At 42.3% G+C, this 27344-nt stretch overlaps 1 protein-coding gene across 4 annotated transcripts in view; it reads left to right on the top strand.

Annotated features, from left to right (window-relative positions):
- The first annotated feature begins 230 nt into the window (after positions 1-230).
- Positions 231-27344, top strand: part of LOC131822043 (conserved oligomeric Golgi complex subunit 2-like) — a 42117-nt gene continuing 15003 nt past the window's right edge. Inside the window, exon 1 of one of the 4 annotated variants that reach the window (XM_059158428.1) lies at positions 231-1177. Coding sequence is in view for 3 of the 4 variants with exons in the window: in XM_059158424.1 (XP_059014407.1) it covers positions 1106-1177 (72 nt within the window). In the remaining variant the exon portion in view is untranslated. The remainder of the gene's footprint in view (positions 1178-27344) is intronic. The other 3 variants (XM_059158424.1, XM_059158423.1, XM_059158426.1) reach the window with 3 other exon arrangements.

Here is a 27344-nt window from a genome sequence, read left to right as displayed (position 1 = left end):
TATTACAGCTAAGCTGCAGCCTGAAGGGCGCGCGTGAGATCTGTGGTTTGAGCTGTCAGAGTCTCACGGAGAAAAAAAAAGAGAAATGAATCATCATTTGACCATGACATTCCCACTAAAGGGGAGGACAGTGGGAGAAAGAGCAAGGGAAGAGGAAAGAAAAATCTCAAAATAAATATGGGGTGGATGGCAGGAGGAGGAGGGGGTCTCGGAAATTGGGGACAGGTGTGGCGATCGAACCAACGCTAGTCACAAACACACGATTCCGCCCATTCTAGAGTGGACTGGACATAAACATGCTCGCACATCTACTTGTCGGCTGCGTTTTGTCTGCCGGTAGCGAGGTGATTCTTTAAGAGCTCTGAGAACCCAAACTTGTGGCCGCCCCGCAGCTGAGCCGAAGTGGAGCTGGGAGCTGCCCAGACGACCTGAGGCTGCCAGCTGACCACCTTCCTCCCTACAGATCGCTGGAGCCAAGCTCAGCGGGGGAGAAGCCACGCTCGCGGGTGGGTGCCGGGGCTAAGGGCGGAAGCCGGGTTCCCACAGAGGCCTCCGCGCCCAGGCGGCTGCAGCGGCGGCGCCGGGGGACCGGAGGCCTGACACCGGGATGCGCCCCCCACTCTGGACAACCGGCCGCAGAAGTAAAGGGCCAGCATCCCGCCACAGCTATGCTTCCCGCGGGACAATCTCGGGAGAAGGTCCTGGAAGAGGCTCGCAGGCCGGTTTTCCGAGGGAAACGGCGAGGTGGGGAGGGAGCGCCCATGACCCTCCCCGCCCTCCCCTCTCCCGCTCACCCGGCCGCACAGGCGACAGGACTGTTCCGAAGAAACGTACTCGGGGTTGTAGTGTCGCCCTCCGCCACACGGGGCTGGATCACCTGCTGGCTCGGCGGCATCGGTCCGGGCTCCTCTCTTGGTGGAGGCAGGCGGAGGCGCGCCTGCGGCGTCCTCTTTCATTGGCCGCGGCGAGGGCGCTGCCATGTTGGAGGAAGCGGTGCCTTCTGTGAGGTGGAAACGCCGTGGCTTCACCCATAGCGTTGGGGAGCGCAGCCTCCTACCTTTCCTTCTCGCTGGAGTGTTGGTGCTGAGAGGCGGCGGCCGGCGGGATGGAGAGAAGTAGGATGAACCTGCCCAAGGGGCCGGACACGCTCTGCTTCGACAAGGACGAGTTCATGAAGGTGCGCGCCTGGTCTCTGCTCCCCGGAGCCCGGCCGTGTGTGGCCTGCCCTCCTTGGCCCTCCGGGGCCTCTCCTCGGGCTTCTCCTGCGGGCTTCCTGGGCCGTCCCCGCCCCGGAGGGGTCCTCGGCCGGGACCTCACTGCACTTCGCAGTGAGTCTCTTGGCCTCGGGTGGGCTAGGTGCAGCCTGAAGAAAGCACTCCTGTGAAATCGTACACATTGAATGAAAAGGCCTGAAAGTTCAGGGCAAGTGGTTTTGAGCTAAACGTAAAAGCCCCGGACCCGTAGGATCCGCCTCTGGTACCGTGCGGCACAGTCAGACCGCCGCTCCCCCGGCCTGACAGAAGTCTCCCAGTGCCTTGTGCCTAGAAGCTCAGCGACTGTGCGTTGAACACATCTCTGAACGCACGTACTTACCAGAAATCGGGTCAAAAAGGCACTTAACCTAACGTTTATGCCTGACTTTCGTCTTAAGCTCCCGGAATGAGAAATCTGAAAGACTGTACTGTCCTTACTGGTTCTGGTCCAGTACTACAAAGCATACCAAGCTCCTTTTCTAAAGTTGCCCTACTTCTCTTGGTGAGGTCAGCCTGAAGCTGGCAGCAGATAACTGTAGGACATAAACTTACAGAATAGAAATTTAAACTGAAAAGACTTTACTGACAGGAAAGGTTCATCAGACATAGCATTGAAAATGTCCCAAGGTTTGAATCAGAGCCAGGAGGAGCTTTATCTGTTTTCTGTATCCCTCTGGGTCTGTCTTAAACTATCAAAACGTATATGTTTAATTTCTAAGGATTGGGATTTAGTAGCTGGGTTCAGTGTTAAAAAGTTTTGGCTCTGCCGGTACCTAAAATTCTGAAAAGAGTTTGAATTTCTTACTTTTTTATGGCTTCAAGTCATAATATGTTTTTTTCTTTTTTGGGTTAACCAGCTAGTTCCTTTTTGATACTTGCATTCAGATCACATCTCCCAAACTCTGGTTTTAAAAGTGCTTATGTCTGGATCCTCTGCGGTGTGGCCATATCATTTTTAATATGTAGGGATGTCTAGATGAAGGTATATTGTACTCTTGTTCTTGTATGGTGATGTTAAGCCACTGTAATAAAAGGTGTAAATTGAATGGAGTGTCTGAAGGAGAGCACAGAGTGAATTCTCTGATCCAGAAACCTTTTTTTAACGAAGGACACGTGATGAGGAGAGAGGTCATTGGAAGAAGAAAAGCACACACACAGACTTAAAGAATCTCAAAGCACGGAAGTCTCTTTAGCTTGTCTGTCTTTGGACTTCGTCAGGCTTTCTTTGGGCCTAACACTAGCATTTTCTCACACTTCCTCGCCCCGCCGTCTTTCTCACTCTGAGCTGACAGAATGCCTTTGGTCAAAGCAGCTTCGGAAAATAGAAATCTCAAAATAGCAGTTCTAAAGTAGGACTTAGAGGTAGGGAGAGAGCAAACTGGGAAAGTGGCTAGAATGCCAGCAATTCCATATTCTTTCAAGGCTCTGAAATTTCTGAATATAATGTACAATTTGTAGTGTTAATGAACGTGACCCCTTCATACATAGAAGAAAAATACATGGAACAGCTGTTCTGTGTAAAGTGGTATTGATCTTCTATGTGGGAGCTGGAGATAAAGGTTATTTGCAATCTGTGTTTCCGTCAGAGAGATGTTTTGTTAAGTTACAGTTCCGAGGCAGAAATGAGTGGAGAGCTTGCTGTCGGGGTTGTATTTCTACATAGGTGTCTTGTTTGGCACATTTTGGAATGAGACTGGGATGGTAGAAAGGGAGATGGGGTGGGGCTGCGGGTTGCACCTTGGACACTGCATACATTGAGGGGTCCACATTGATGCAGTCTTCACGGTAGAGCTGCAGTCAGGTTTACAGCAGGAAGTTGCATGGTCATATCTGTTGAGTTCGAGTGGACTGGTGGCAGGAGACTACTTAAAAAGTCATGTTTAGGGGCGCCTGGGTGGCTCAGTGGGTTAAGCCTCTGCCTTCGGCTCAGGTCATGATCTCAGGGTCCTGGGATCGAGTCCCGCATCGGGCTCTCTGCTCAGCAGGGAGCCTGCTTCCCTCTCTCTCTCTCTCTCTCTCTCTGCCTGCCTCTCCATCTACTTGTGATTTCTCTCTGTCAAATAAATAAATAAAATCTTTAAAAAAAAAGTCATGTTTATGAGATCTAATGAGAAATAGAATGGGAAAGGTATGCAAAAGAGGTAGGTGATCAAAGTGCAGGAATGGCAGATGGGGAAGGGTCACCTGGGGCAGAGGCACTGGCAACATCATACTTTGTCGGCTTAGAAATACGAAAATCCTTTGGGTTGACAGCCAACTAATAGATGAGCAGGACATAAGGTATTGGTAGTAGGGGGAGAAAGTGGCATAACAGATAAATTAGACCATTTACATGGGTGTGCTATTGACATCACATGTAGCCTTCCTCTTCCATCTCAACATATGACTTCATCTCCAGTCGTACAGAAAAATTAGCAGCCATCCCACGGGACCTCCTCCATCCTGCTGATCATGATCCCATTCTTGTATTTGTCCCCTCTCCTCCTCGCCTGGTACGGGGAGGGGCTCTCCTTCCTCCTCGGGTTCAGTCTCCACTCTGGCTCGGAGTCCATGCCCTCCCGCCCTTCCAGGAGCCTGCGAGGATCCTCTCCCCTGCACTCCTTCCCATCACGTGCTCCTGTTTGATCCTCTCCCATTTGAATGCCCCAGCTCTAGGTATTGCCCTGTCAGTGTCGCACATCACAGCCAGTGCTCAGGGGTTGACTTGACTTTCCCACCTTCCACCCTTCAGGCCCTGTCGTTCCACTAAAGAGTTCTTACCAAAACTGTTTCTAAGTCAGCGCACCTGACCTTTCTCTGTCTCCTTACTCGACATCGCAGTAGACCAAATGCTCTGCATTGCTTCCTGTCTTTCTTCGACCTCTCTGATGTGTCTCCTGTGCAAAGTCATGCTCCTGGTAGCCACTGAATGCTCATTATGGGCTCAGCCCCGTGTTGCTTTCTTTCCCTAGATGACCTTTTGTGCAGCTTCATGACCACCTATCAGCAGGTAAGGTAGATTCCTGTCTCTGGCCCACACGCCTCCTGAGCACCAGTTCTGTGTATCGGACTTGCTGACCTTTCTTCTCGGATGTGTCTGTGGCCCCTCAGACTCATCAGGTTCAAGACGGAATTCATGAGCACCTCCTCCACTAAAAGCCACCTTTCTTATTCTATTGCCTCTCTCGGTAAACACTTCATCCGTTTAGCCTGGAGTCGGGAAACCAGAAGTCAACTCCTACTCTGTCACCTTTCCAAAATCTAATCTGTCACACCAAGTCCTGTGGATTTCGCTTCCTAAACCTCTTGAACCCATATACTTCTTTCCATCTCTTCTCATACCTTTGCAGTGCGCCCTTGCCATCACACCGTAGAAGCTTCTCACCCAGTCTCCATGCGCCTTCCTTGTCTTTCTGACCCCTGGTCTACACTGCAGGCTAGCCACTCTTGTCAGAATGCGGATGTGATCTTGTATGTACCAGGTGACTGGTCAGTCCACCGGCTCTTGAAAAACCATTTTCCCACGCACTCGAACGTATTTCAAAGAGAATCAGTCCCCCATGGGGTAGTTTTCCTTGGTAGACAGTTTGTTTCTGCGCTGTGCCAGTCTGCCTCCTTCGAACTTCTCTGTGTCAGTTCCTCTCTGGAACCTGTGGCTTCGTTGGCACCCCGGGTAGGCACATGATGACCTTTTCCATGAGAAGTAAAGGCAGGAGCCCTCTGGATGGTGAATGTATGTACCCTCATGTTCCATAGGTAAAAGAACCGTGTATGTGGGTGGGGGGGATAAGTCCTTGAGGCTCCTCCCCGTTCTAATTGGGTGAACTGGGAATTTTGAGACAGGAAGCAGGTCATGTGTGTCCTTGTTTGCAGGGAGCATGCATTCTGATGGACGAAACGGAAAAGGGGAAGAATGAGCAGCTGCTCAGATCTGTTTTTACTGTGCTGGCTGATTAGCTGTGACCTGCAGATGTGGGTCCCATCCTCGGCTCTGCTCTCTGCCTGCTTATGTCTGACTTGGGGCAAATCACTCGCCTCCGGCCTTCTGTTTGCTTGTTAGTATAATGAGGTGGTGCTTATCTATGTGATCTTTGCCAGATCCTCTGAAAAGACTCATCCAACCTGGCTTGCAGATAAGGAAACTGAGGCCTGAGGTGTGATGACTTCCTTTAAAGCCACACAGCTAGTTGGGGCCAATCACAGGCCAGATCTCCTGACCCCCACACATCAGTCCTTGGAAATCCTACTGTAATATGTTCCTTTCCAGAGGCCACAGGTGGGAACTGAGGGAAGTGGGACAATCAGAACATTAAGAATAGCGCAGAAGATGGCACAATGTCCGCATGCCTTGGCACCTGCATTTCACCAATAGGGCCACCTCTTACCTTAGAAGAAGTTCCCACAGGGCTGGTGATCTGGATGCCTGGCCTGGAGCTTAGCTACGGTAAACGGGACCAGAGGGAAGTGATGGCTGTTTGAGGTGGACTTTGAGGTGGCTGGGGATAGCAGCTGACAGAGGAGGAAGAGGGAAGAGTGACAGACAGCAGATAGCCGCAGGCCCGCAGGTCAGCCACTGTTGCCCAGGCTCGCCCATCCCCAGGAGCCGTCTTCGTATCACAGGAGCTGAGTCCTTACCCTGTGGGTTCTTAGTTCGATGTCATGGCTTGATGACAAGATTCCATTCTCTTCCGCATCAGTTTGAGACAGATATCTTAATGAAATTCTAATTAGCCAAATATGGAATGTAAGCCTGCAACTCATTTTATAGAGAAATTTTCTTATGTGAACTACTTTCCCTGATGATAGAGGAGTTGTGACGATGTAACATCAGATAAAGTTTATCTGATTGGCACTTGTAAGAAGGGTTCCCGGCAAAAAAGAACTGTTTTTTCTGTTGTTGTTGTCCTCCCTTTTGATCTTTCCTTTCCATTATTATTATTATTTTTTTTTTTTGTCTTGTGAGCGGTCATCTGATTTATAAAAAGTTGCAACAAAAAGTAAAATGGTACAAGATAATCAGTTTCAAAACATAAAAAAGTGAGTGTCTTCAGCCATAGCTCAGAACAGAGGAACTGGGTAAGGAGAATTGCTTGTATGAACTGGCAACAGGAAAAGTTGGTAAAGGAGAGCTGAGGAACTCTATTAAGACATAGGAGTGAGGGGCTCTGTCATCATCTGACATTCGCTCAGTGTCGTCTATATGGTTAGAGATGTCCATGATGGGAACTCCAGCAATCTTCTGGGTCTGGGTCAGCTGATGCCACAGTGTAACACTCTGAATTGCTTCCGTACTGAGCAGTCATCTGCATAGTTTGTCTTTTGTGTACGTGGTAATTGTTTGAATCTTGGCTCTTTCGCAATCCTTAGAGCCTCTTGATACTTTCACCCCGGTTTCAGCCATTACACAGTCAGTTGTACAACTGGTACACTTGGCACACAGCCCGTCCATCATTGACCGGTCAAGTTTGGCCTAAATAGAAAAGTTGATAAAGTCGGTACCAACCAGGATGTGGTAAGTCGGCCCAGCTGTGTGTTTATATTGGAAAAAGCAGGAGGGGTGTTGGGGGACTTCTCTTTCCTTGAGTGCATGGGATCCTTCTTTTCTTTCTTTTTAGGTTTTAATCTGTCCTTCTCTCAGAGAAGGATCTCAGAGCTAAGCATTCTCAAAGCTAAGCATACTTGCTTGCTTTCTCTTGCTTCCCCATGTTCACACCATGCCCATTTCTCCTTGCTTTTGATTTTATAATTCATTCTGTGTAGTACCATAAAACTTATTTAAATAAAATGTTGGCCTACTAAGTTATTGATTATTAGTAAGTTCTTTGTTCAAAATTTGAGAGCAAGAAGTATTATGTAAATATATCTTTTTGTTATTTAACTAGTTTTACAACATTTAGCATCAAATTTCTTGAAACATTTAAACAAATTAATCACAAACTTGGGCTTGGGCTTTTTCTTTTTTTTTTTTTAAAGTAATCTCTACACCCAACAGGGGACTTGAACCCACAACCCTGAGATCAAGACCTGCACGCTCCAGTGACTGAACGAGCCAGGTGCCCTTTGGGCTTTTTGTTTTTAAGTTCCTCAGGTGAGGGGGTGCCTTAGTGGCTCAGAGAGTTAAGCTTCTGCCTTCAGCTCAGGTCATGGTCTCAGGGTCCTGGGATCGAGCCCTGCATGGGACACTCTGCTCAGCATGGAGCATGATTCCCTCCCTCTCTGCCTACTTGTGATCTCTCTCTCTGTGTCAAATAAATAAATAAAATCTTAAAAAAAAAAAGTTCCTTAAGTGATTGTAATGTGTGACCAGTGTTGAGAACTCTAGCACTGGATAATTCCTTTAAATAGCTCAAGAAATTAATTTTGAAAAGCGAACTAAAAGCCTACATAATTTATGATTGGTGTTAAATTGAGGGGAAAAAAGAGATAAAGAGAAGAAATCAGCTGGAACAGAGTGTAATTAGGTACTCAAATATTTGTTAGATGGATAAATACATTTACGGAATGTAGGGTTTTTTTTTTTTTGTCTCTTCATAAATATGTCAAATGGGTATATAAATTCAACAAAGGAGTTTGATATAAAATTGATTAAAATGTTAGAACAGAAGTTTTTTAGAATTTTAGTGTTACTATTTCATGATGCTTTTAAGATGATCTCTCTGTAGATGGTGGGAAGATCTTGTTAGCATATGTTTTTAATTTCTCAAGCTTGAATAATTTAGTCACTGAACAAACATTTAGAATGAGTTTTGGGAGACACAAGTCCTAGATTATGTCCCCACCTAGCTGGGGCAGAGATTTGAGAGCAGGGGCTGGAGGGAGGAGCTCCAAGGACATTTTTGTATACATGCTGATACCTTGGGCGGGAACACTCTTCCCACACTTCCTGTGGCTAGCTCCTTTGTGTCATTTGGATCTCAACTCATTGTTCTATATTTCCGGGTTCATCCAAGTTTAAATACATCCCATTTGTCACTCAGACCTTTACTGTGTCCTCATTTCTTTTTAGCTGTGATCACTATTCATTAATCACTATTTGATCACTGTTCATTAATATAATGTTTGTTTACATATTTATTTTCTCATTTCTGCATTAGAATATCTGCTCCTTAAAAGCAGAGACCTTGTCTTTTCTTTTCATGACTGTGTCCCCAGGTCTTAGAGCAGAGCTGGAGTTGCATGATAAATATTTGAGGAATATTTATGGGATATACAGGGACATTTATTCATCTCTGTTGTCCATTGTTTTCAAGAATGGTTGGAAATACACACATACGTGAGCTCACACAAACTTTCTATGTCTTTCAACCCCTATGTAGTGTGCAGATTAGTGCTTAACTATTTTGGTTTTTTGTCTCGATGAAATGGGACATGTTTCAGGGCAGAGCTCATAAATTTCATATGCCCTCTTAGTACTTCTCATCATTACAGAGTGATGGTTCTGGGGGATTCTGCTTCTCGTGGAGATAGTATATAGTGATTTTATAAGTCCATGTATCTGGGAAGGAGTGTTTTACTTCTTGGCAGCTTAGAGAACTTCAATCTTTCCACATTCCATGTAATTTTCATAGCATTAAAGCTACTAATTTCAGATTATTGGTAAGTTTTAAATGATTAATTCCCAGGTTACTTTGAATTAGTCTTTGTTTGCCATCCCTGATTGCAGCTAGTTAGTAAAGTAGCTAAACTTTTAAACTCTACTTGGTTTTAATTTTGAGTGATGTCACTGCTTCTCTGATGGTTAATGGTTCTTAATTACCTGCAGCTTGTCTGGTTTGCTCATTTATTTTCCTGTGTTCCAACACCTCTTGTGATCTCCCAACTTCTGGCCTTTTGGGGGATTTGTACTTTAACTGGGTTCAGATAGGAAATACCCCTGAGTACAAAGAGAAGTTATTTTTCTTCTAACTTCACTATCTCCTATTATTAATGTATTACATTGTTGTGGTACATGTGTTACAACTGATGAACCACCAGCATTGATACAGTATTAATTAAAATCCATGGTTTACATTAAGGTTCACTCCTCTTTCTATAGTTCTGTGGGTTTTGAAAAATGTATAATGTTATTTACCTACTGTTGGTATCTTACAGCCTAGTTTCATTGCCTTGAAAACCCCTGTTCCTCATCTTTTTGTTTCTTCTCCTCTCTCTGCACCCTCCTCCCTCACCCCTCAGCCCAGGATCTTTTTACTGTCTAGGCTTTTACCTTTTCAGAGTTGAAAGACCCCCCCCCCCCGCGTCGTTAACTAATTAACTGCTCTTTTGTTGTGTGGAAGTGCCCCTCCTCCCCTTGCAGTGAAGGGACCCTTCCCCCAGGGTTGAATTCAGTGTGGCTGCTCTTTGGCCTTTCTGTGGCTGCTTGGCTTTGGGGGCATGACACTTGTCTCCTGTTTGAACAAGATACCTTCTCCTAATAGCCGAGGCATGGTCACATAGGCAAGGGGGCTGCATGGTCACGTAGGTCACGTAGACGGGGGGGGGGGGGCTGCATAGTCACGTAGACAGGATGTCTTTCTGCTGAGTAATAAGGTCAAACTTCCCCTCTTTGTTTCCCCTTCCAGCCTTTCTCTTCGCGCGAGGGGGTCTTCCAAGGCCAATCCGCTAACACCAAGTATGCCTTTTTTCAAATGTTCAAATTGTCAGCCAATCGGCCCCGTCCCATCCGGGACTTGTTTGTACCTGTCTATAAAAATCCTGCACCACCCCAGCCAGGTGTGCTCAGCTAGCAGGAGCTGCTGACCACCCGCAGGCGCCTGCGCTACAATAAAGAACCTCTTGCTGTTTGCATCCTGTGGCAGTGTTGAATTCTTGGGTAAGGGGATCCGCGGGTCTTTCATTTGGAGGTCCCACGGAGATCATTGGACTCCTGCCCAAGGATCCAACCAACTCCCACTGGGAGGTAAGCTGGCCAGCATTTAAATTTTAATAACTGTGTTCTTGTCTCCTGTCTCGTGTTCTTGTTTGTCCTCTGTCCTGCCTATACGCCTGTATAGGACTGTAGTACTACGCGTAGTAGCTCTGTATTCTGGGCAGCTTGAGAAGGAGTTGACGAACTCGGACTTCTCCCCTGCCACCCTGGGGGACGCCCCAGGGATCAGAGGGGCCCGGTTTTTTGGGGCCCCACAAGTATCCGAGGGATACGTCTGTCTGTAGGCCTCAGAGGAAACTTGCAGTTCCTCGCGGCCTTCTGAATCTGTACTTTCGGTGTTGCACCGAAATCACGCAGCGTTTTCCTTTGCCGGCTTGTTAATTGTTTTATGTGTCTTTCTCGTCGCCCTTTGTGTTTCCCTTGATTAAGGTTAACTGGAGCCAACTGGGGTTAGTCTAACTCAAGACAGAGACTATAAGGAATATTCCCAAGCAGCTGCCGAAACTCTCTTTGTTTCGGGGAAGTTTCCCTGTGTTCTCTGGCCTGACTTGGACTGCCTAACCCCTCCCCCCTGGCTGAGGGGAAAACATGGTGTCTGCTCCTCTGTTGGGCTTTATGAGCTCTAAAACCAGGAATCTTTTCTCTGCCTCCTGGCGGCATTTTGTGTCTTCTCTTTCCCCCTTACGTGTTTCTGTACCAACGTGTGTGCAGCCTGCATGACGGGCCTCTAGATCATGCACCACAGCTCCTTCTCTCTTCACTGTCAAAGAGCAAGAACAACACCTCCTGGACCTAACACCTCCCCACTCCAGATCTTCCCACGCATGTCTCAGGTAAACGTAAACATTCAAAGTGGAGTGGGTCCAGGTGGAACATAAATCAGAGTTGGAACTAAGTTGAGTTTGTTGGTTTAATTAAGATAAGATGTGTCTTTGAAGTTACAGCAGTAAATGTGAAACTTTTATTCTATCAAAGTTTACTGAAGGTCAGATAAGCTTGTGTTATTAAAATATGTTAGCAAAGAAATGACTAAACTGATGGTTAATTGTCTGTCTCAAAGTTCTAATGGGTAATTGCTGAAGTAACTTTAAAAGTCTTTGGTAACCTGAAAGTTTTAAAGTTTTGCTTGGATGACAATGGAATTAAATTGTGGACATCTATATCTTAACCAAACAGCATATAAAGCTAAGTCGTTAATTACTGGATGTAGGTTTGTGCTTTTGACTTCTTATTGCAAGGAAACTAAGAGTATTTAAATCTGTTGGTAAACTTGTTTGCCACTTAACTGATTGATAAATTGCCACCTGAAGAATTCTGTTGTAACAGTTCACAATTGGCTAATAACTAAAGGTGTTTCTAAGAATACAAAGTTCTGCTTAGTGTAACTAAGACTGATGGAAATAAAGGGAAACTGTATGTAGGAAAGTAGGAGATATGTAAGAAAGATTTAAGGAATGGGAATACATTTTGTTGAAGGTAAGGGAAGGTAATTTTGTCCTAAATGAGATGGTTGTTTGGAAGGAAATGGCTTGGGACAAAACCTGAATGCAAAGGAAAGTTGTAGAAGGTTTGTGAAGGGAAATCTGAAGAAAAGGAATTTTAGCTATGATCAAGAATGAACTAAGATTGAAATGAATGGGTTTTAAAGGTACATTGGTACAAGACTGAAATTGTCTCTGTTCAAAAGGACAATGTTTACTTAGATCAATTGATCTGCTGTTAAGAAAATGTAAATGGTTTTCTCTTTGCCTGCCCAGAAAAACCAGTTTCTATGTTTTGTTTATCAGGTGTTTAACATCCCTAGTTATATTTAGGCATGTGCTTCAACACTTTCTAAGATTTTAGGAAATGTTGACAGGATTTAAATTGTAAATCTCTTTAACTCAGGCTTTTCCTTGGTATATGAAGTTGCTCATGAAGTACTACTGAACCAATGATAAACCTTGGATTACATTTGGGAAAATGCTATAACTATTCTAGAGATTCTATGCACTTCTTAAAGTTTTAATGTTTTGAGAGATCATCGCTTGATACTGTAATTATGGAAATGTTATGTATCACAGAAATAACCTGATTTCCTTGCAGCTAAATTGTAAACTCCCGTGTCTCTTTAGCTCTAACCATATCCATTCTGAGTTTTTGTCATTTATAATTGTTTTAATTTTCTTGTAAAATGAGTTTTATCTTCAAGGAGATTCCTATAAAGGACTTTCAGGACAAATACAGATATTTGATATACTTGAAAATCCTAAAACTGAAATGGGTAAGAATTTCCAAAACTGACTAAAGCCGCATTCACCAGATTTAGTAACATGGGACTAAATGAACTAAAAGATTATAATGTTGTGTCTCTTAATGTTTTGTCTTACTTTAAACATTGCTGGTTCTCTATAATGTTCGCTCTTCCAGACTAGGGATACTTCCTCCTAGTTATCTGTAACTTATAGAGTTGTATAAGTGCTCATTTGTAAAAGTGCTCAAAGCATTCAAGCTTTTCTCTCTATATGAACCCTCTGAAACCAAAAGGTCTCAGGAAGCATTCTTCCATGGCAATCAGTCATTTGCATAAGTTCAATAAGAATCTGTTCTCCTTGTAACAGGACACCATTGGAAACTGTTTATTTTACAAAGGCTTTGACTGGGATGTCATATTTGAAAAGACTCAGATATGACCAGACAGTTTAAAGGAACTAAGGTTGACTTTATGAAACCTGGAGCCATAAAGCCCCTTGGGACTGTTGGCCTGATACCTTGCTTACAGAGTTCCCAGCAGCCTCACCAGGTGAGTAAAGAATGTCACTCCTTGGTAGGTGCAGTCTCAGAAGAGGAATTCACCCAAATCGACAGGTATTGCAGGCATGCCTGATGGCAAGTACAGGGCTTGGCTTCTGGCCCGGAGAGGCTACTAAAAGTTTAACCTAGAGATTCCTTATAAAAAGTTCCAGCAAAGCAGATGCTAAAAGATCTATTGATCACACTCAATGGTTCTTGCTGAGCTTATCTAAATAATTAGGCCAAGTTTGTTAAAACTGGACTTGTTTCACAAGTGAATTAGTCCTGATTTGGCTATCTCTGTAAATGAGGGTTATTTTAGAGAGAAAAATTATGTTTTAGTAACACACCTTTATGGATGTTAAATTCTAGATTTGATTGTCTTTAAATGTTTGTTTACCTAAGCTAAACAATTTGAGGTAAACTTCAGAGAAGTTGTACAATAGCTCCTTTCGTCGATCTTACTGTTTTGTGGGGATATTCGCAGACCCCACGGCACATGATTAAACAACTGGAAAATGGGATTAATTCCCTACAATTATATAACTTAACTAACACCTTGTGTGTGGCGGGGATAATGAAATTGCCTAAAAGCCAACCTGTCACACTCCATAGGATTAACTATGGACTTGGAGGCACCGTGGATGACCCCATTTTCTTTATGAGTGGATTGAATGATGCATGGGGAACTCCCCTTATCTCTTGACAAGTTTTCTCACTTGCCAATGATCCTCTGTAATCAGGATATTGTTAAGGCTGGACCACTCAAAGGTCTTCTTATTGGTTTCATCCCTTAGTCATATTTATCCTAGAGGCCACCTCTGTTGAGGTGCAATTGCAAATAGATGCTTTAGCTAAGCATAGAACAGCCCTCATAAAAGGAGCCTCAAAGCTCACTATGGGACAGTCCCTGACTGTAATGACTTCACATCAGGTCCAGATTTGTCTTAGAATTCAAAGGCAATCAGTGGATGATAGAAACCAACTAATTAAGTATTGGACTATACTTATAGATATGCCAGAATTAATACTTAAAACTTGTCAAACTTTAAACTTAGTTACCTGTATGCCTGAACCTGACCACTGTACTTCTTTCTCTATAGAGCAAAAATGTTCAGAGGTTATTGATCTTGCTTACTCTATTGGTCCAGATTTAAGATGCCCCTGTTAAAAATACGAATGACAGTTGGATTTCTGTTAACAGTAGTTTTCATAGAAAAAATAAGATAAGCTAGGTATGCCATAGTGCTCACTAGCACTTTGCAATTGCCAAAGCCTAAGAATTAACATTTATACTGACTCCAAATATGCCTTCCTGGTACTACATGCCCATGGAGCTATTTGGAAGGAAAGGGGATTGCTATCAAGCCATAACTCCCCAATCAAATATGGTCCTGAGATCATAGCCCTTCTTGAGGCTGTACACTTGCCTAAGGAGGTAGCGGTGATTCACATCAAAGGACATCAGAAGGATATGACCTTGGAATCTAAAGGAAACAATCTAGCAGACCATGCAGCCAAAGAGGCAGCAAAGGGTAAGCAGATATTAAGCCTTATACCAGTCTTGACTCCAATGGAGTCCATGACTCCAGTCTATTCAGAGCAAGAAATTCATATTGCTCAGGAGCGAGGGTATACTAAAAATGCACAAGACTGGCTTGTTAACGATGAGGGAAAATTCTTTATGCCTAAGATTAGTCAATGGAAAATAATACAGGGCTTGCACCAGGCTACTCATTTGGGCAAAGACGCCTTAAAATATTTAATCAAAAATATATTTGATGGAGTGAATTTAACAACCACAATAAAACAAGTGTGTCGATCCTGTAGCATCTGTGCCCAAGTAAATCCGGAGGGTGCGGCTCGCCCCCCACCTCTCTTAAAACCAGTCCAGAGGCGTGGATCCTATCCAGGAGAGGACTGGCAACTTGATTTCACACAAATGCCACCTTGCAAAGGCTATAAATATCTATTAGTATTTGTTGATACCTTCACCGGATGGGTTGAAGCCTTTCCATGTAAAACTGAAAGGGCCGTAGAAGTAACTAAGGTTTTGTTGCGAGAAATTATCCCTAGATTTGGCCTTCCTCAATCTCTTCAAAGTGATAATGGTCCTTCTTTTACTGCTCAGATAACTCAGCAGATAGCTCAAGCCTTAAAAATTAAATATTTCTTACATTCAGCCTGGCATCCACAGTCCTCCGGGAAGGTGGAGAAAGCTAATCATACTTTAAAACGTCATCTTACTAAACTTAGTCTAGAAACCCAGGAAAATTGGGTTACTCTCCTACCAATAGGACTTCTTAGGATGAGAACTGCTTCAAAACAACCTATAGGACTCAGCCCTTTTGAGTTAATATATGGAAGACCATTTCTTTCTGTAGATCTGCTATTAGATGGAGATTATAATGCATTACTAAATTATTCGCTGGAAGCTGGGTTAATTCATAAGTCACTTAATGAGTATACTAATCGTATTCTTCCCAAACCTGATTTAACTATAACTGAAAGCCCACCCCATGTAAATCCCGGAGATATGGTTTACTTAAAAAATTGGAAGTCAGATATAACTGAAAACTTACATCCAAGATGGAAAGGTCCATATCGGCATAATCAGACAGATTGCTGGATCTGCGGAAGTTTGCCTATTTCAAGTACATCTGGATTACCCTGGTGGGTTTTTCCTTTACAGGGCACTGATTGGCATTCTCTACAAAATTATATCTCAGAGATGGTAGATGGAGGCAGCACATTCCGGGATAAATCTATTACTAATCAAAATGTTTCTTCCTGGCCCATGATCAGTAAAACATGGGATTCACCAGGACATAATCAAAGTTTTTCATATTCTCAAACTATTAAAATTCTAACTGGCTTTACAGGCTCACAAGATGATACTCACCGGCTAGGGCCTAAGTTACAAAACCCTCCTTATCGCTATACTAAGGATGGCATATATCAAATCTGGGATACATATCTGTGGCTTACACACACGATTGGATGGCTCAGTCAGAAGACAGTTTTATGCTGGGAACAAAGAAATCATATGTATGATACTTGGGCAAATAACACACGACATCTAGGATGGCTGTCTTTAGAAATGTGTTCCCAAGTAATAGTACTCCAGGCTACTGACTGGTTTGCTACTGATTGGGCAAGGCGACCTGGCATCAGATGGCCAGCTCCAAACGGAACCCACTGGATATGTGGAACCAACCTGTGGCCCTGGCTTCCTCTAGGGTGGATAGGTCGCTGTACTTTAGGATTTGCCTGGATCCATGGGCGCATTACTAAAACCATTACAACACCAGCTAATCTCCCCAACTTGAAACAAAGATGGACGCAATCTGTTTTTAAATGGTATGATCACTTAGCATCCATCTTTGTTCCATCTGCGGGACTAGAGGATGTCAGGTGGCATGTAGAAGCCCTTAATAAATATACTACAAAGGCACTCAATGATTCACTAAATAGCATCTCCCAGCTTAATACCGAAGTGTCACAGATATGCAAGGCAGTCCTACAAAATAGGATGGCCTTGGATGTCCTGACAGCAGCCCAGGGTGGCACATGTGCAATTATCAAGACAGAATGTTGTGTATATATCCCAGACTATCACAAAAGTATCACAGAACTAATAAAGGATATAAATGCCCAGATTAAGGCCCTACAAGATCCTTCTCTCTCTCAGTAAATGGTTAAGTTCCTAATTTGAAGGAGGACTATGGCCGAATCTCCCTTTCGGGCTTCTCATTCTTATTGCCTTATTAATTTTAATATGTTGCTTTGTTCACTGTTTCCCTACTTGGTGCCGAGACTCCATTGCTACAATGACTACACCACGACAGACGATCCTTGTCGCGCGAGAGGACGCCTCTTCACTGTCAGCGCTGGATTCAGCTGCCTCCACCTTTCCTAACTCCCTTATACATTCCTACCCTGATCAATATTGACCCCAGTAGGTAGGGACAGCTCTGCACCCCTATTCAGCACGAAGAAGTTACAGAAGATGAGACCTTCCACCTTCAACCCCCTTAAAGATTTCAGGGTCAAGATTGTTCAGGGGGAAATGAAGGAGCAGGAGGCTGGCTGAGGAGAAAGCAAAACCTGGCGCCTTGCACCCCACTTAGTGCAAGAAAAGGATAAATGGATATAAGATTCTATCCATGATGAAGAAAAAGGGGGGAATGAAAGACCCACCCTCCGTCGTTAACTAATTAACTGCTCTTTTGTTGTGTGGAAGTGCCCCTCCTCCCCTTGCAGTGAAGGGACCCTTCCCCCAGAGTTGAATTCAGTGTGGCTGCTCTTTTGCCTTTCTGTGGCTGCTTGGCTTTTGGGGCATGACACTTGTCTCCTGTTTGAACAAGATACCTTCTCCTAATAGCCGAGGCATGGTCACATAGGCAAGGGGGCTGCATGGTCACGTAGGTCACGTAGACGGGGGGGGGGGGCTGCATAGTCACGTAGACAGGATGTCTTTCTGCTGAGTAATAAGGTCAAACTTCCCCTCTTTGTTTCCCCTTCCCGCCTTTCTCTTCGCGCGAGGGGGTCTTCCAAGGCCAATCCGCTAACACCAAGTATGCCTTTTTTCAAATGTTCAAATTGTCAGCCAATCGGCCCCGTCCCATCCGGGACTTGTTTGTACCTGTCTATAAAAATCCTGCACCACCCCAGCCAGGTGTGCTCAGCTAGCAGGAGCTGCTGACCACCCGCAGGTGCGCGCTGACCACCCGCAGGTGCCTGCGTAACAATAAAGAACCTCTTGCTGTTTGAATCCTGTGGCAGTGTTGAATTCTTGGGTAAGGGGATCCGCGGGTCTTTCATTTGCACCTGGCTGGCTTAGTTGCTAGGGCATCTGACTCTTGATCTCGGGGTTGTGAGTTCTAGCCACCACATTGGGTATAGAGATGACCTAAAAAATAAATAAAAATTAAAATGTTGGTTAATTTTTACCTTTTCCAGAATGCCATAGAGTTGGAATCATATAGTATTTAGCCTTTGAGACTGGTCTTTCACTTAGCAATATGCATTTAAGGTTCTTCGAAGTCTTGTGGCTTAATAATTCATCTTTTAATTGTCGAATAATCCATTGTGTGGGTGTGGCACAGTGTACCTGTTCACCTACTGAAGGAGATTTGGATTGCTTCCAAGTTTTGGCACTTCAGAGAATAAAGCTGCTGTAAACATCCGTGTGCAGGTTTTTGTGTGGACACTAGTTTTAAGCTCTTTTGGGTAAATACAAAGGAGCACAATTACTGATCTTACAGTGAGAATGTGTGTAGTTCTGTGAGAAACTGCCAAGCTGTCTCACACAGTGCCTCCTATTTTGCATTCTGACCAAACAGTGAATGAGAGTTCAGTTGTCCCACATCCTTGCTAGCATTTGGTATTACTAGTGCTTTGGATTTTTTATATTCTACGTGATATGTAATAGTACCTTGTTTAAATTTGCAATTTCTTAGTGACATACAAAGTTGAGCATCTTTTCAGATCCTTTTTTTTCTTTTTTAAAGATTCTATTTATTTATTAACAGCACAAGCACAGGAAGAGGTAACAGCAGGCAGCGGGAGAGGGAAAAAAGCAGGCTCCTCGCTGAGCCGGGGGCCCAATGTGGGGTTCAGTCCCAGGATCTGAGCTAAAGGCAGATGCTTAACTGACTGGGTTTCCAAGCCACCGCTCTTTTCACATTTTTAAATTAGGTTTGATTTCTTGTTGCTACTAAGACATCTTTATATTATATTTCTTTTTTTTTTTATAAATTTTTTATTTTTTATAAACATATATTTTTATCCCCAGGGGTACAGGTCTGTGAATCACCAGGTTTACACACTTCACAGCACTCACCAAAGCACATACCCTCCCCAATGTCCATAGTCCCACCCCCTTCTCCCTAACCCCCTCCCCCCAGCAACCCTCAGTTTGTTTTGTGAGATTAAGAGTCACTTATGGTTTGTCTCCCTCCCAATCCCATCTTGTTTCATTGATTCTTCTCCTACCCACTTAAGCCCCCATGTTGCATCACCACTTCCTCATATCAGGGAGATCATATGATAGTTGTATTTCTCTGCTTGACTTATTTCGCTAAGCATGATACGCTCTAGTTCCATCCATGTTGTCGCAAATGGCAAGATTTCATTTCTTTTGATGGCTGCATAGTATTCCATTGTGTATATATACCACATCTTCTTGATCCATTCATCTGTTGATGGCCATCTAGGTTCTTTCCATAGTTTGGCTATTGTGGACATTGCTGCTATAAACATTCGGGTGCACGTGCCCCTTTGGATCACTACATTTGTATCTTTAGGGTAAATACCCAATAGTGCAATTGCTGGGTCATACGGCAGTTCTATTTTCAACATTTTGAGGAACCTCCATACTGTTTTCCAGAGTGGCTGCACCAGCTTGCATTCCCACCAACAGTGTAGGAGGGTTCCCCTTTCTCCGCATCCTCGCCAGCATCTGTCATTTCCTGACTTGTTGATTTTAGCCATTCTGACTGGTGTGAGGTGATATCTCATTGTGGTTTTGATTTGTATTTCCCTGATGCCGAGTGATATGGAGCACTTTTTCATGTGTCTGTTGGCCATCTGGATGTCTTCTTTGCAGAAATGTCTGTTCATGTCCTCTGCCCATTTCTTGATTGAATTATTTATTCTTTGGGTGTTGAGTTTGCTAAGTTCTTTATAGATTCTGGACACTAGTTCTTTATCTGATATGTCGTTTGCAAATATCTTCTCCCATTCTGTCAGTTGTCTTTTGATTTTGTTAACTGTTTCCTTTGCTGTGCAAAAGCTTTTGATCTTGATGAAATCCCAATAGTTCATTTTTTCCTTTGCTTCCCTTGCCTTTTGCGTTGTTCCTAGGAAGATGTTGCTGCGGCAGAGGTCGAAGAGGTTGCTGCCCGTGTTCTCCTCAAGGATTTTGATGGATTCCTTTCGCACATTGAGGTCCTTCATCCATTTTGAGTCTATTTTTGTGTGTGGTGTAAGGAAATGGTCCAATTTCATTTTTCTGCATGTGGCTGTCCAATTTTCCCAGCACCATTTATTGAAGAGGCTGTCTTTTTTCCATTGGACATTCTTTCCTGCTTTGTCGAAGATTAGTTGACCATAGATTTGAGGGTCTATTTCTGGGCTCTCTATTCTGTTCCATTGATCTATGTGTCTGTTTTTGTGCCAGTACCATGCTGTCTTGATGATGACAGCTTTGTAATAGAGCTTGAAATCCGGAATTGTGATGCCACCAACGTTGGCTTTCTTTTTCAATATCCCTTTGGCTATTCGAGGTCTTTTCTGGTTCCATATAAATTTTAGCATTATTTGTTCCATTTCTTTGAAAAAGATGGATGGTACTTTGATAGGAATTGCATTAAATGTGTAGATTGCTTTAGGTAGCATAGACATTTTCACAATATTTATTCTTCCAATCCAGGAGCATGGAACATTTTTCCATTTCTTTGTGTCTTCCTCAATTTCTTTCATGAGTACTTTATAGTTTTCTGAGTATAGATTCTGTGTCTCTTTGGTTAGGTTTATTCCTAGGTATCTTATGGTTTTGGATGCAATTGTAAATGGGATTGACTCCTTAATATCTCTTTCTTCTGTCTTGCTGTTGGTGTAGAGAAATGCAACTGATTTCTGTGCATTGATTTTATATCCTGACACTTTACTGAATTCCTGTATAAGTTCTAGCAGTTTTGGAGTGGAGTCTTTTGGGTTTTCCACATAGAGTATCATATCATCTGCGAAGAGTGATAATTTGACTTCTTCTTTGCCGATTTGGATGCCTTTAATTTCCTTTTGTTGTCTGATTGCTGAGGCTAGGACCTCTAGTACTATGTTGAATAGCAGTGGTGATAATGGACATCCCTGCCGTGTTCCTGACCTTAGCGGAAAAGCTTTCAGTTTTTCTCCATTGAGAATGATATTTGCGGTGGGTTTTTCATAGATGGCTTTGATGATATTGAGGTATGTGCCCTCTATCCCTACACTTTGAAGAGTTTTGATCAGGAAGGGATGCTGTACTTTGTCAAATGCTTTTTCAGCATCTATTGAGAGTATCATATGGTTCTGGTTCTTTCTTTTATTGATGTGTTGTATCACATTGACTGATTTGCGGATGTTGAACCAACCTTGCAGCCCTGGAATAAATCCCACTTGGTCGTGGTGAATGATCTTTTTAATGTACTGTTGAATCCTATTGGCTAGTATTTTGTTGAGTATTTTCGCATCTGTGTTCATCAAGGATATCGGTCTATAGCTCTCTTTTTTGGTGGGATCCTTGTCTGGTTTTGGGATCAAGGTGATGCTGGCCTCATAAAATGAGTTTGGAAGTTTTCCTTCCATTTCTATTTTTTGGAACAGTTTCAGGAGAATAGGAATTAGTTCTTCTTTATATTATATTTCTTATTTTAAGTCCTTTACCATGGATGTGTTTTGCAGATATTTACTCTGTGACTGGTCTTTTCATTCTCTCTCTCTATTTTTTTTTTAAGATTTTATTTATTTATTTGTCAGAGAGCGAGCGAGCGAGAGCGAGCACAGGCAGTCAGAGTGTAAGGCAGAGTCAGAGGGAGAAGCAGGCTCCCTGCGGAGCAAGGATCCCGATGTGGGACTCGATCCCAGGACGCTGGGATCATGACCTGAGCCGAAGGCAGCTGCTTAACCAACTGAGCCACCCCGGTGTCCCGTCTTTTCATTCTCTTAACAGTGTCTTACAGAGAAGTTTAATTTTAGCAAAGTCCCTCTCATCAATTTTTTCTTTCGTAGATCATGCTTTTGGTTTTATATCTGAAAAATCATTGCCAAATCCAAGGATCCCTACATTTTTCTTATGTCATCTTTAAGAAGTTTTGCATTTTACGTTTAGGTTTTGTGAAAGGTGTGAAAAGTTTGTTTTTATTCTTTTCATTTGTTTGTTTTTTCTTATCAATGTGCCATTGTTCGGTTCCATTTGTTGAAGACTGTCCTTGCCATTGAGTTGCCTTTGCCTGTGTGTGTGGATGTTTTTCTGGGCTCTCCACTCTGTTCCAAGCACCTGTCTCTTTTGCCAGGCACCTTCTGTCTTAATCACTATAGCTTGAATAATAAGTCTAGAGATGGGTGGTGGCAATCCTCAATTTCCTTTTTTTCCCCGCTCTTTAATATTTTGTTGACTACTCTGGGACTCTTGGTTTTCCAGTTTTCCATCCAAATTTTAGAGTCAACATGTTGGTATCCACAGAATAACTTCCTGGCATTTTGATTGGGATTGCATTGAGTCTGTCGATCAGTTTGGGAAGAACTGACCTCTTAACAGTATTGAATGTTCTTCCTCAAGATTATGGACTTTCTTTCCACTTCACATCTTACCTTGCTTGTTGTCTTTCATCAGAATTTTATACTTTTTCTCACATAGATCTTGTGCATATTTCATTAGATTTGCACCTAAGTATTAATTTTTTTTTGGTATGCTAATGTAAATGGTCTTGTGTTTTTAACTTCAAATTCCACTTGTACATTGCTGGTATATACGAAAGCAATTGACTTTTTAAATTTTTTAATTAAAATTCAATCTCGTTAACATATAGTGTACTTTTAGTTTCATGGTTAGAATTTCGTGATTCATTGGTTGCATACAACACCCAGAACTCATCGCAACAAGTGCCCTCTTTAATACCCCTCACCCAGTTACCCCAACTTTCCCCTCTCCAGTAACCCTCAGTTTGTTTCCTGTAGTTAACTTTCTTGTGATTTGCCTCCCTGTCTGTTTCTATTTTTCCTTCTCTTCCCCTATATTCATCTGTTGTTTCTTAAGTTCCACATGTGACTGAAACTATATGGTATTTGTCTTCCTCTAGTTCCATCCATTTCCTTGCAAATGGCAAGATTTTGTTCTTTTTGATGGCTGAGTAATGTGTGTGTGTGTGTACACCACATCTTCTTTATCCATTCATCTGTTGATGGACATCTGGGCTCTTATAGTTTGACTATAAACATTGGGGTGCTTTTGCCCCTTCAAATCACTTTGTGTACTTTGGATAAACATCTAATAGGGCAATTGCTAAGTCGTTTGGTTGTTACATTTTTAACTTTTTGAGGAGCATCCATACTGTTTTCCAGAGTTGCGTTCCCACCAACAGTGTAGGAGGATTCCCCTTTCTTCACATCCTTGCCAACATCTGTTGTTTCCTGACTTGTTAATTTTAGCCATTTTGACTGATGTAAGGTGGTGTCTCATTGTGGTTTTATTTATTTATTTATTTATTTGACAGAAAGAAATCACAGGTAGATGGAGAGGCAGGCAGAGAGAGAGAGAGAGGGAAGCAGGCTCTCTGCCGAGCAGAGAGCCCGATGCGGGACTCGATCCCAGGACCCTGAGATCATAACCCGAGCTGAAGGCAGCGGCCTAACCCACTGAGCCACCCAGGCACCCCTCATTGTGGTTTTGATTTGTATTTCCCTGATGCTGAGTGATGTGGAGCCCTTTTTCATGTGTCTGTTGGCCATTTGGATGTCTTCTTTGGTCTGTTCATATCTTCTGTCCATTTCTTGACTGGATTTTTTTGTTTTTTGGATGTTGAGTTTAATAAATTCTTTATAAATTTTGAATACTGGCCCTTTGTCTGATACATCATTGGAAAGCAATTGACTTCTGTATTTTAACTGTGTATCATGCAATCTTGCTATAATCACTTGACTAGTTTCAGGAGGGTATGGGTGTGGGGTGTGAAGTCTTTGTAATTTCTGTAGACAGTCATGTCATCTGTGAACAAAGTTTTATTCTTTCCCAGGTTGTATACCTTTTGTTTCCTTTTCTTACCTTATTTCATTAGTTTTGCCTTCCAGTATAGTATTGAATAGTAGTAGTAGGAGGGACATCCTTGCCTTGATTCCCTGTCTTCTATTTTCTCAGTATTAATATCATGTTAGCTGTGGATTTTTGGAGACATTCTTATCAAGTTGAGGAAGTCCTCCTATTCCTAGTTCCCTGAGGGTTAATAATGAAGAGGTGTGGATTTTGTTAAATGCTTTTTTTCCTCCCTTCATTGATATGATCATGTGATTTTTTTTCTGTTGATATGATGGATCACATTGATTTTCTAATGTTGAACATTTTCTAATGTTGCATACCTAGAATAAATCCTACATGATCCTGGTGTATAATTTTTTAATATAGTGTTTGCTTTTATTTGCTAATTTTTGTTGAAGATTTTTGTGTCTGTGTTCATGAGAGATACTAGTTTGTAGTTTCTTTTCTTGTAGTATTGGTTTTGGTGTCAGGGTAATCATGATCTCCTAGAATGATTTAGAAAGTATTCCTTGTAGTTTTACTTTCTGGAAGAGATTTTAGAGAATTGTGTAGTATTCCATAAATGTTTGGTTGAATTTACAGTGATTGGGATTGTTAGCAGTAGCCCTCCCTTCTTTCATCTGATATTAGTAATTTATGTCTTCTACCTTTTTTTCTTTGTTTGCCTGGCTAAGGGTGTATCTGTTTTATTGATGTTTTAAAAGAAACAGACTTGGGGTTTATTGATTAAAAAAAAAATTCCTGGTTTTAATTACATTGATTTCTGCTCTAATTTTTATTTTTTTCTACTTCCTTTAGGGTTTTTTTTATGATTTTATTTGACACAGAGAGAGTCAGTGAGAGAGGGAATAAAGGCAGGAGGAATGGGAGAGGGAGAAGCAGCCTCCCTGAGCAGGAAGCTCTGATGCAGGGCTCTGTCCCAGGACCCTAGGACCATGTCCTGAGCCAAAGGCAGATGATTAACCAACTGAACCACCCAGGAGCCCCTCCTTACTTTAGATTTGATTTTGTTGTTGTTGCCTAAAATGGAAGCTTAGATTATTGTCTTTAATCTTTTTTTTCTAATATTTGCATTCAGTACTATATTTTCCCTTTAAGCAGCATTCCACACATTTTGCTACATTGTATTTTGTTGAGACTGGTCTCCTGTCATTTAGAAGTGTGTCATTTAATCTCCATGTATTTTGGACTTCTTCAGCTATCTTCTGTTACTGATTTTTAATTCCATTGTGGTCTGAGAACATACTTGGTATAATTTTTATTTTTAAAAATTTGTTGTCTTTTGTGGCCCAGAATTATTCTGTCTTGATGAGTGTTCCATATGAGCTTAAGAAGAATGTGTGTTGCACTATTACTGGGCGAAATTGTCTGTGTACGTCTGTTGTACGGTAATTGATGGTGGTGTTGAGTGTGCCATGTCTGGACTGAATGACCACATCTGTCAGATCCTTGTTGCCCTGCTGCTGGATCGGCCCATTACTGATGGAGAAGTGTTGAAGTCACCAGCTGTGATAATGCAATTGTTTATTTCTCCCTGCAGTTCTGTTAGGTTGTGTCTCACCTGTGTTGATCAGGCACACATACGTTAAGGATAATTGTGTCTTCTTGGTCAGTCGATTTCTTTATCATTATGTAATGCTGCTCTTTATGCCTGATAATTTTCCTTCTCTGAAATCTGCTTTGTCTGAAATTCATGTAGCTACTCCATTGTTCCTGTGATTAGTGTTACTTTGGATTTTTTTTAATGTATTCTAGCATTTAACTTGTTGATATTTAAGTTGTTTCATTTTTCATCAAAATATAATTCACAAAGCATAATAGTTGCCATTTGAAAGTGTACTCTTCTCTGGTTTTTAGTATATTTACTGTGTATATGGTACATACGTCACTTCTGTCTAATTCCAGAATGCTTCCATCACCCGAAAAATAAACCTCTTGGTTCCAATTCTCCCCTCCCCTTATTCCCTGGCAATCATGAATCTACTTTCTGTTTTTATGGATTTGCCTTTTCTGGAACATCTCCTATCAGTGGAATTGTATAACACGTGACCTTTTGTGTCTGGCTTCCTTTAACCTGAGAGTAGAATGTTTTCAGACTTCACTCGTGTTGTAGCATGTAACAGTTTATTCCTTTTTATGGTTGTGTAAGAGGCTCTTCCACATTTTATGTATCCATTCATCAGTTGATGGACGTTGAGTATATACTCATTTGGCTGTTACGAGCAGCGCTGCTGTGCCCATTCATGTACAGTTTGTGGCAGGAACATCTGTTGTCAGTTCTGTCGGTGTCATACCCCTAGACGTAGAACTGCTGGGTAATTGTACGTGTGTAACTTCTTGAGGAGCTACCGAGCTGTTTGCTGCCTTAGCCACACTATTTTACATTCTCACCAACAATACAGGAGGTTTCCAGCTTCTCCGCCTTCTTGCCAGCACTTTTCTTCTTCTTTTTTTTTTCTTTTTCTTTTTCTTATTTTACCATAGTTGTCCTAGTGGGTGTGACGTGGCATCTGCATGTGCTTTTGATTCGCATTTCCCCAATGACTAAGGATGTCGAACATCCCGACATGTGCTCTTGACCATCTGTGTATCATCTTTGGAGAAATGTCTATTCAAAAGTCTTTGGCTTGTTTTTAAATTAGGTTATTTGTCTTTTTGTTGTTGAGTTCTAAGAGTATATTTGCATATTCTGGTTATTAGGTCCTTGTCAGACAAATGATTTGCAGATACTCTCTCCCATTCTGTGGGTTGTCTTTTCACGTTCTCCGTAGTGTCCTTTGACACACGAAAGTTTTTATTTTGATCAAGTTCAGCTTATCTAATATTTCTTATTGCTTTGTGTATCATGTCTAAAAAAGCTTTGCCCGATCCCAAGTCATACAGATTTTCACCTGTTTTCTCTGAGTGTTACAGTTTTTACTCTTACATTTAAATCTTGGATCCATTTTGAGTTATATTTTTGTGTATGTGTGACGTTGCTGTTCCAAGTTCATCCTTTTGCATGTAGATATTCATTTGTCCCAGTAGTAGGCACTCAAAAAGACTGTTTTTCCCCCCATTAAATGGTCTTGGCATCCTTGTGAAAAATCAGTTGACCATAAATGTATGGGTTGTAAATACTTTCTTTTTGAATACTTGGGAAATCTACACTATAAAGTAAAACCATTCCTAAAGTAGTAAAACCATTCTTGGTTAAGTGAAATGGGTCTCTATTATGGCACTGTGAGTTTGGGTTTGCTTTTCACAGCAAACGCTGCCTAACCCAGTATTCACAGATGTTCTGAGTTATTTAGTCATGTGTTATGCAACTTTTGTTTATCTGAGAACAAATGCATAAATGGTGAGTTGAGTACTAATATTACCTAATAGCATTTGTTCACTGAGGCTAAGTTATATGATTTATTTATTTATTTATTTATTTAAGATTTTATTTGAGAGTGAGAGAGTGCGGGAGCAGGAGGAAGGGACAGAGGGAGAAGCAGGCTCCTTGCTCAGCAGAGCGCCTGATGTGGAACTCAAACCCAAGAGACTGGGATCATGACCTGAGCCAAAGGCAGATGCTTAACCAACTGAGCCACATAGGCACCCCAGTTATACAATTTAGAATGCCATCATGAAGTTCAAGAACTTCAACAATGTGTAACTGAGGCAGGGAAAGTGATCGACCTAAAGGTAT

Source organism: Mustela lutreola, chromosome X (genome assembly GCF_030435805.1).
Source record: "Mustela lutreola isolate mMusLut2 chromosome X, mMusLut2.pri, whole genome shotgun sequence".
Lineage (NCBI taxonomy): Eukaryota > Metazoa > Chordata > Mammalia > Carnivora > Mustelidae > Mustela > Mustela lutreola.
This window is presented reverse-complemented; position numbering and strand designations above follow the sequence as displayed.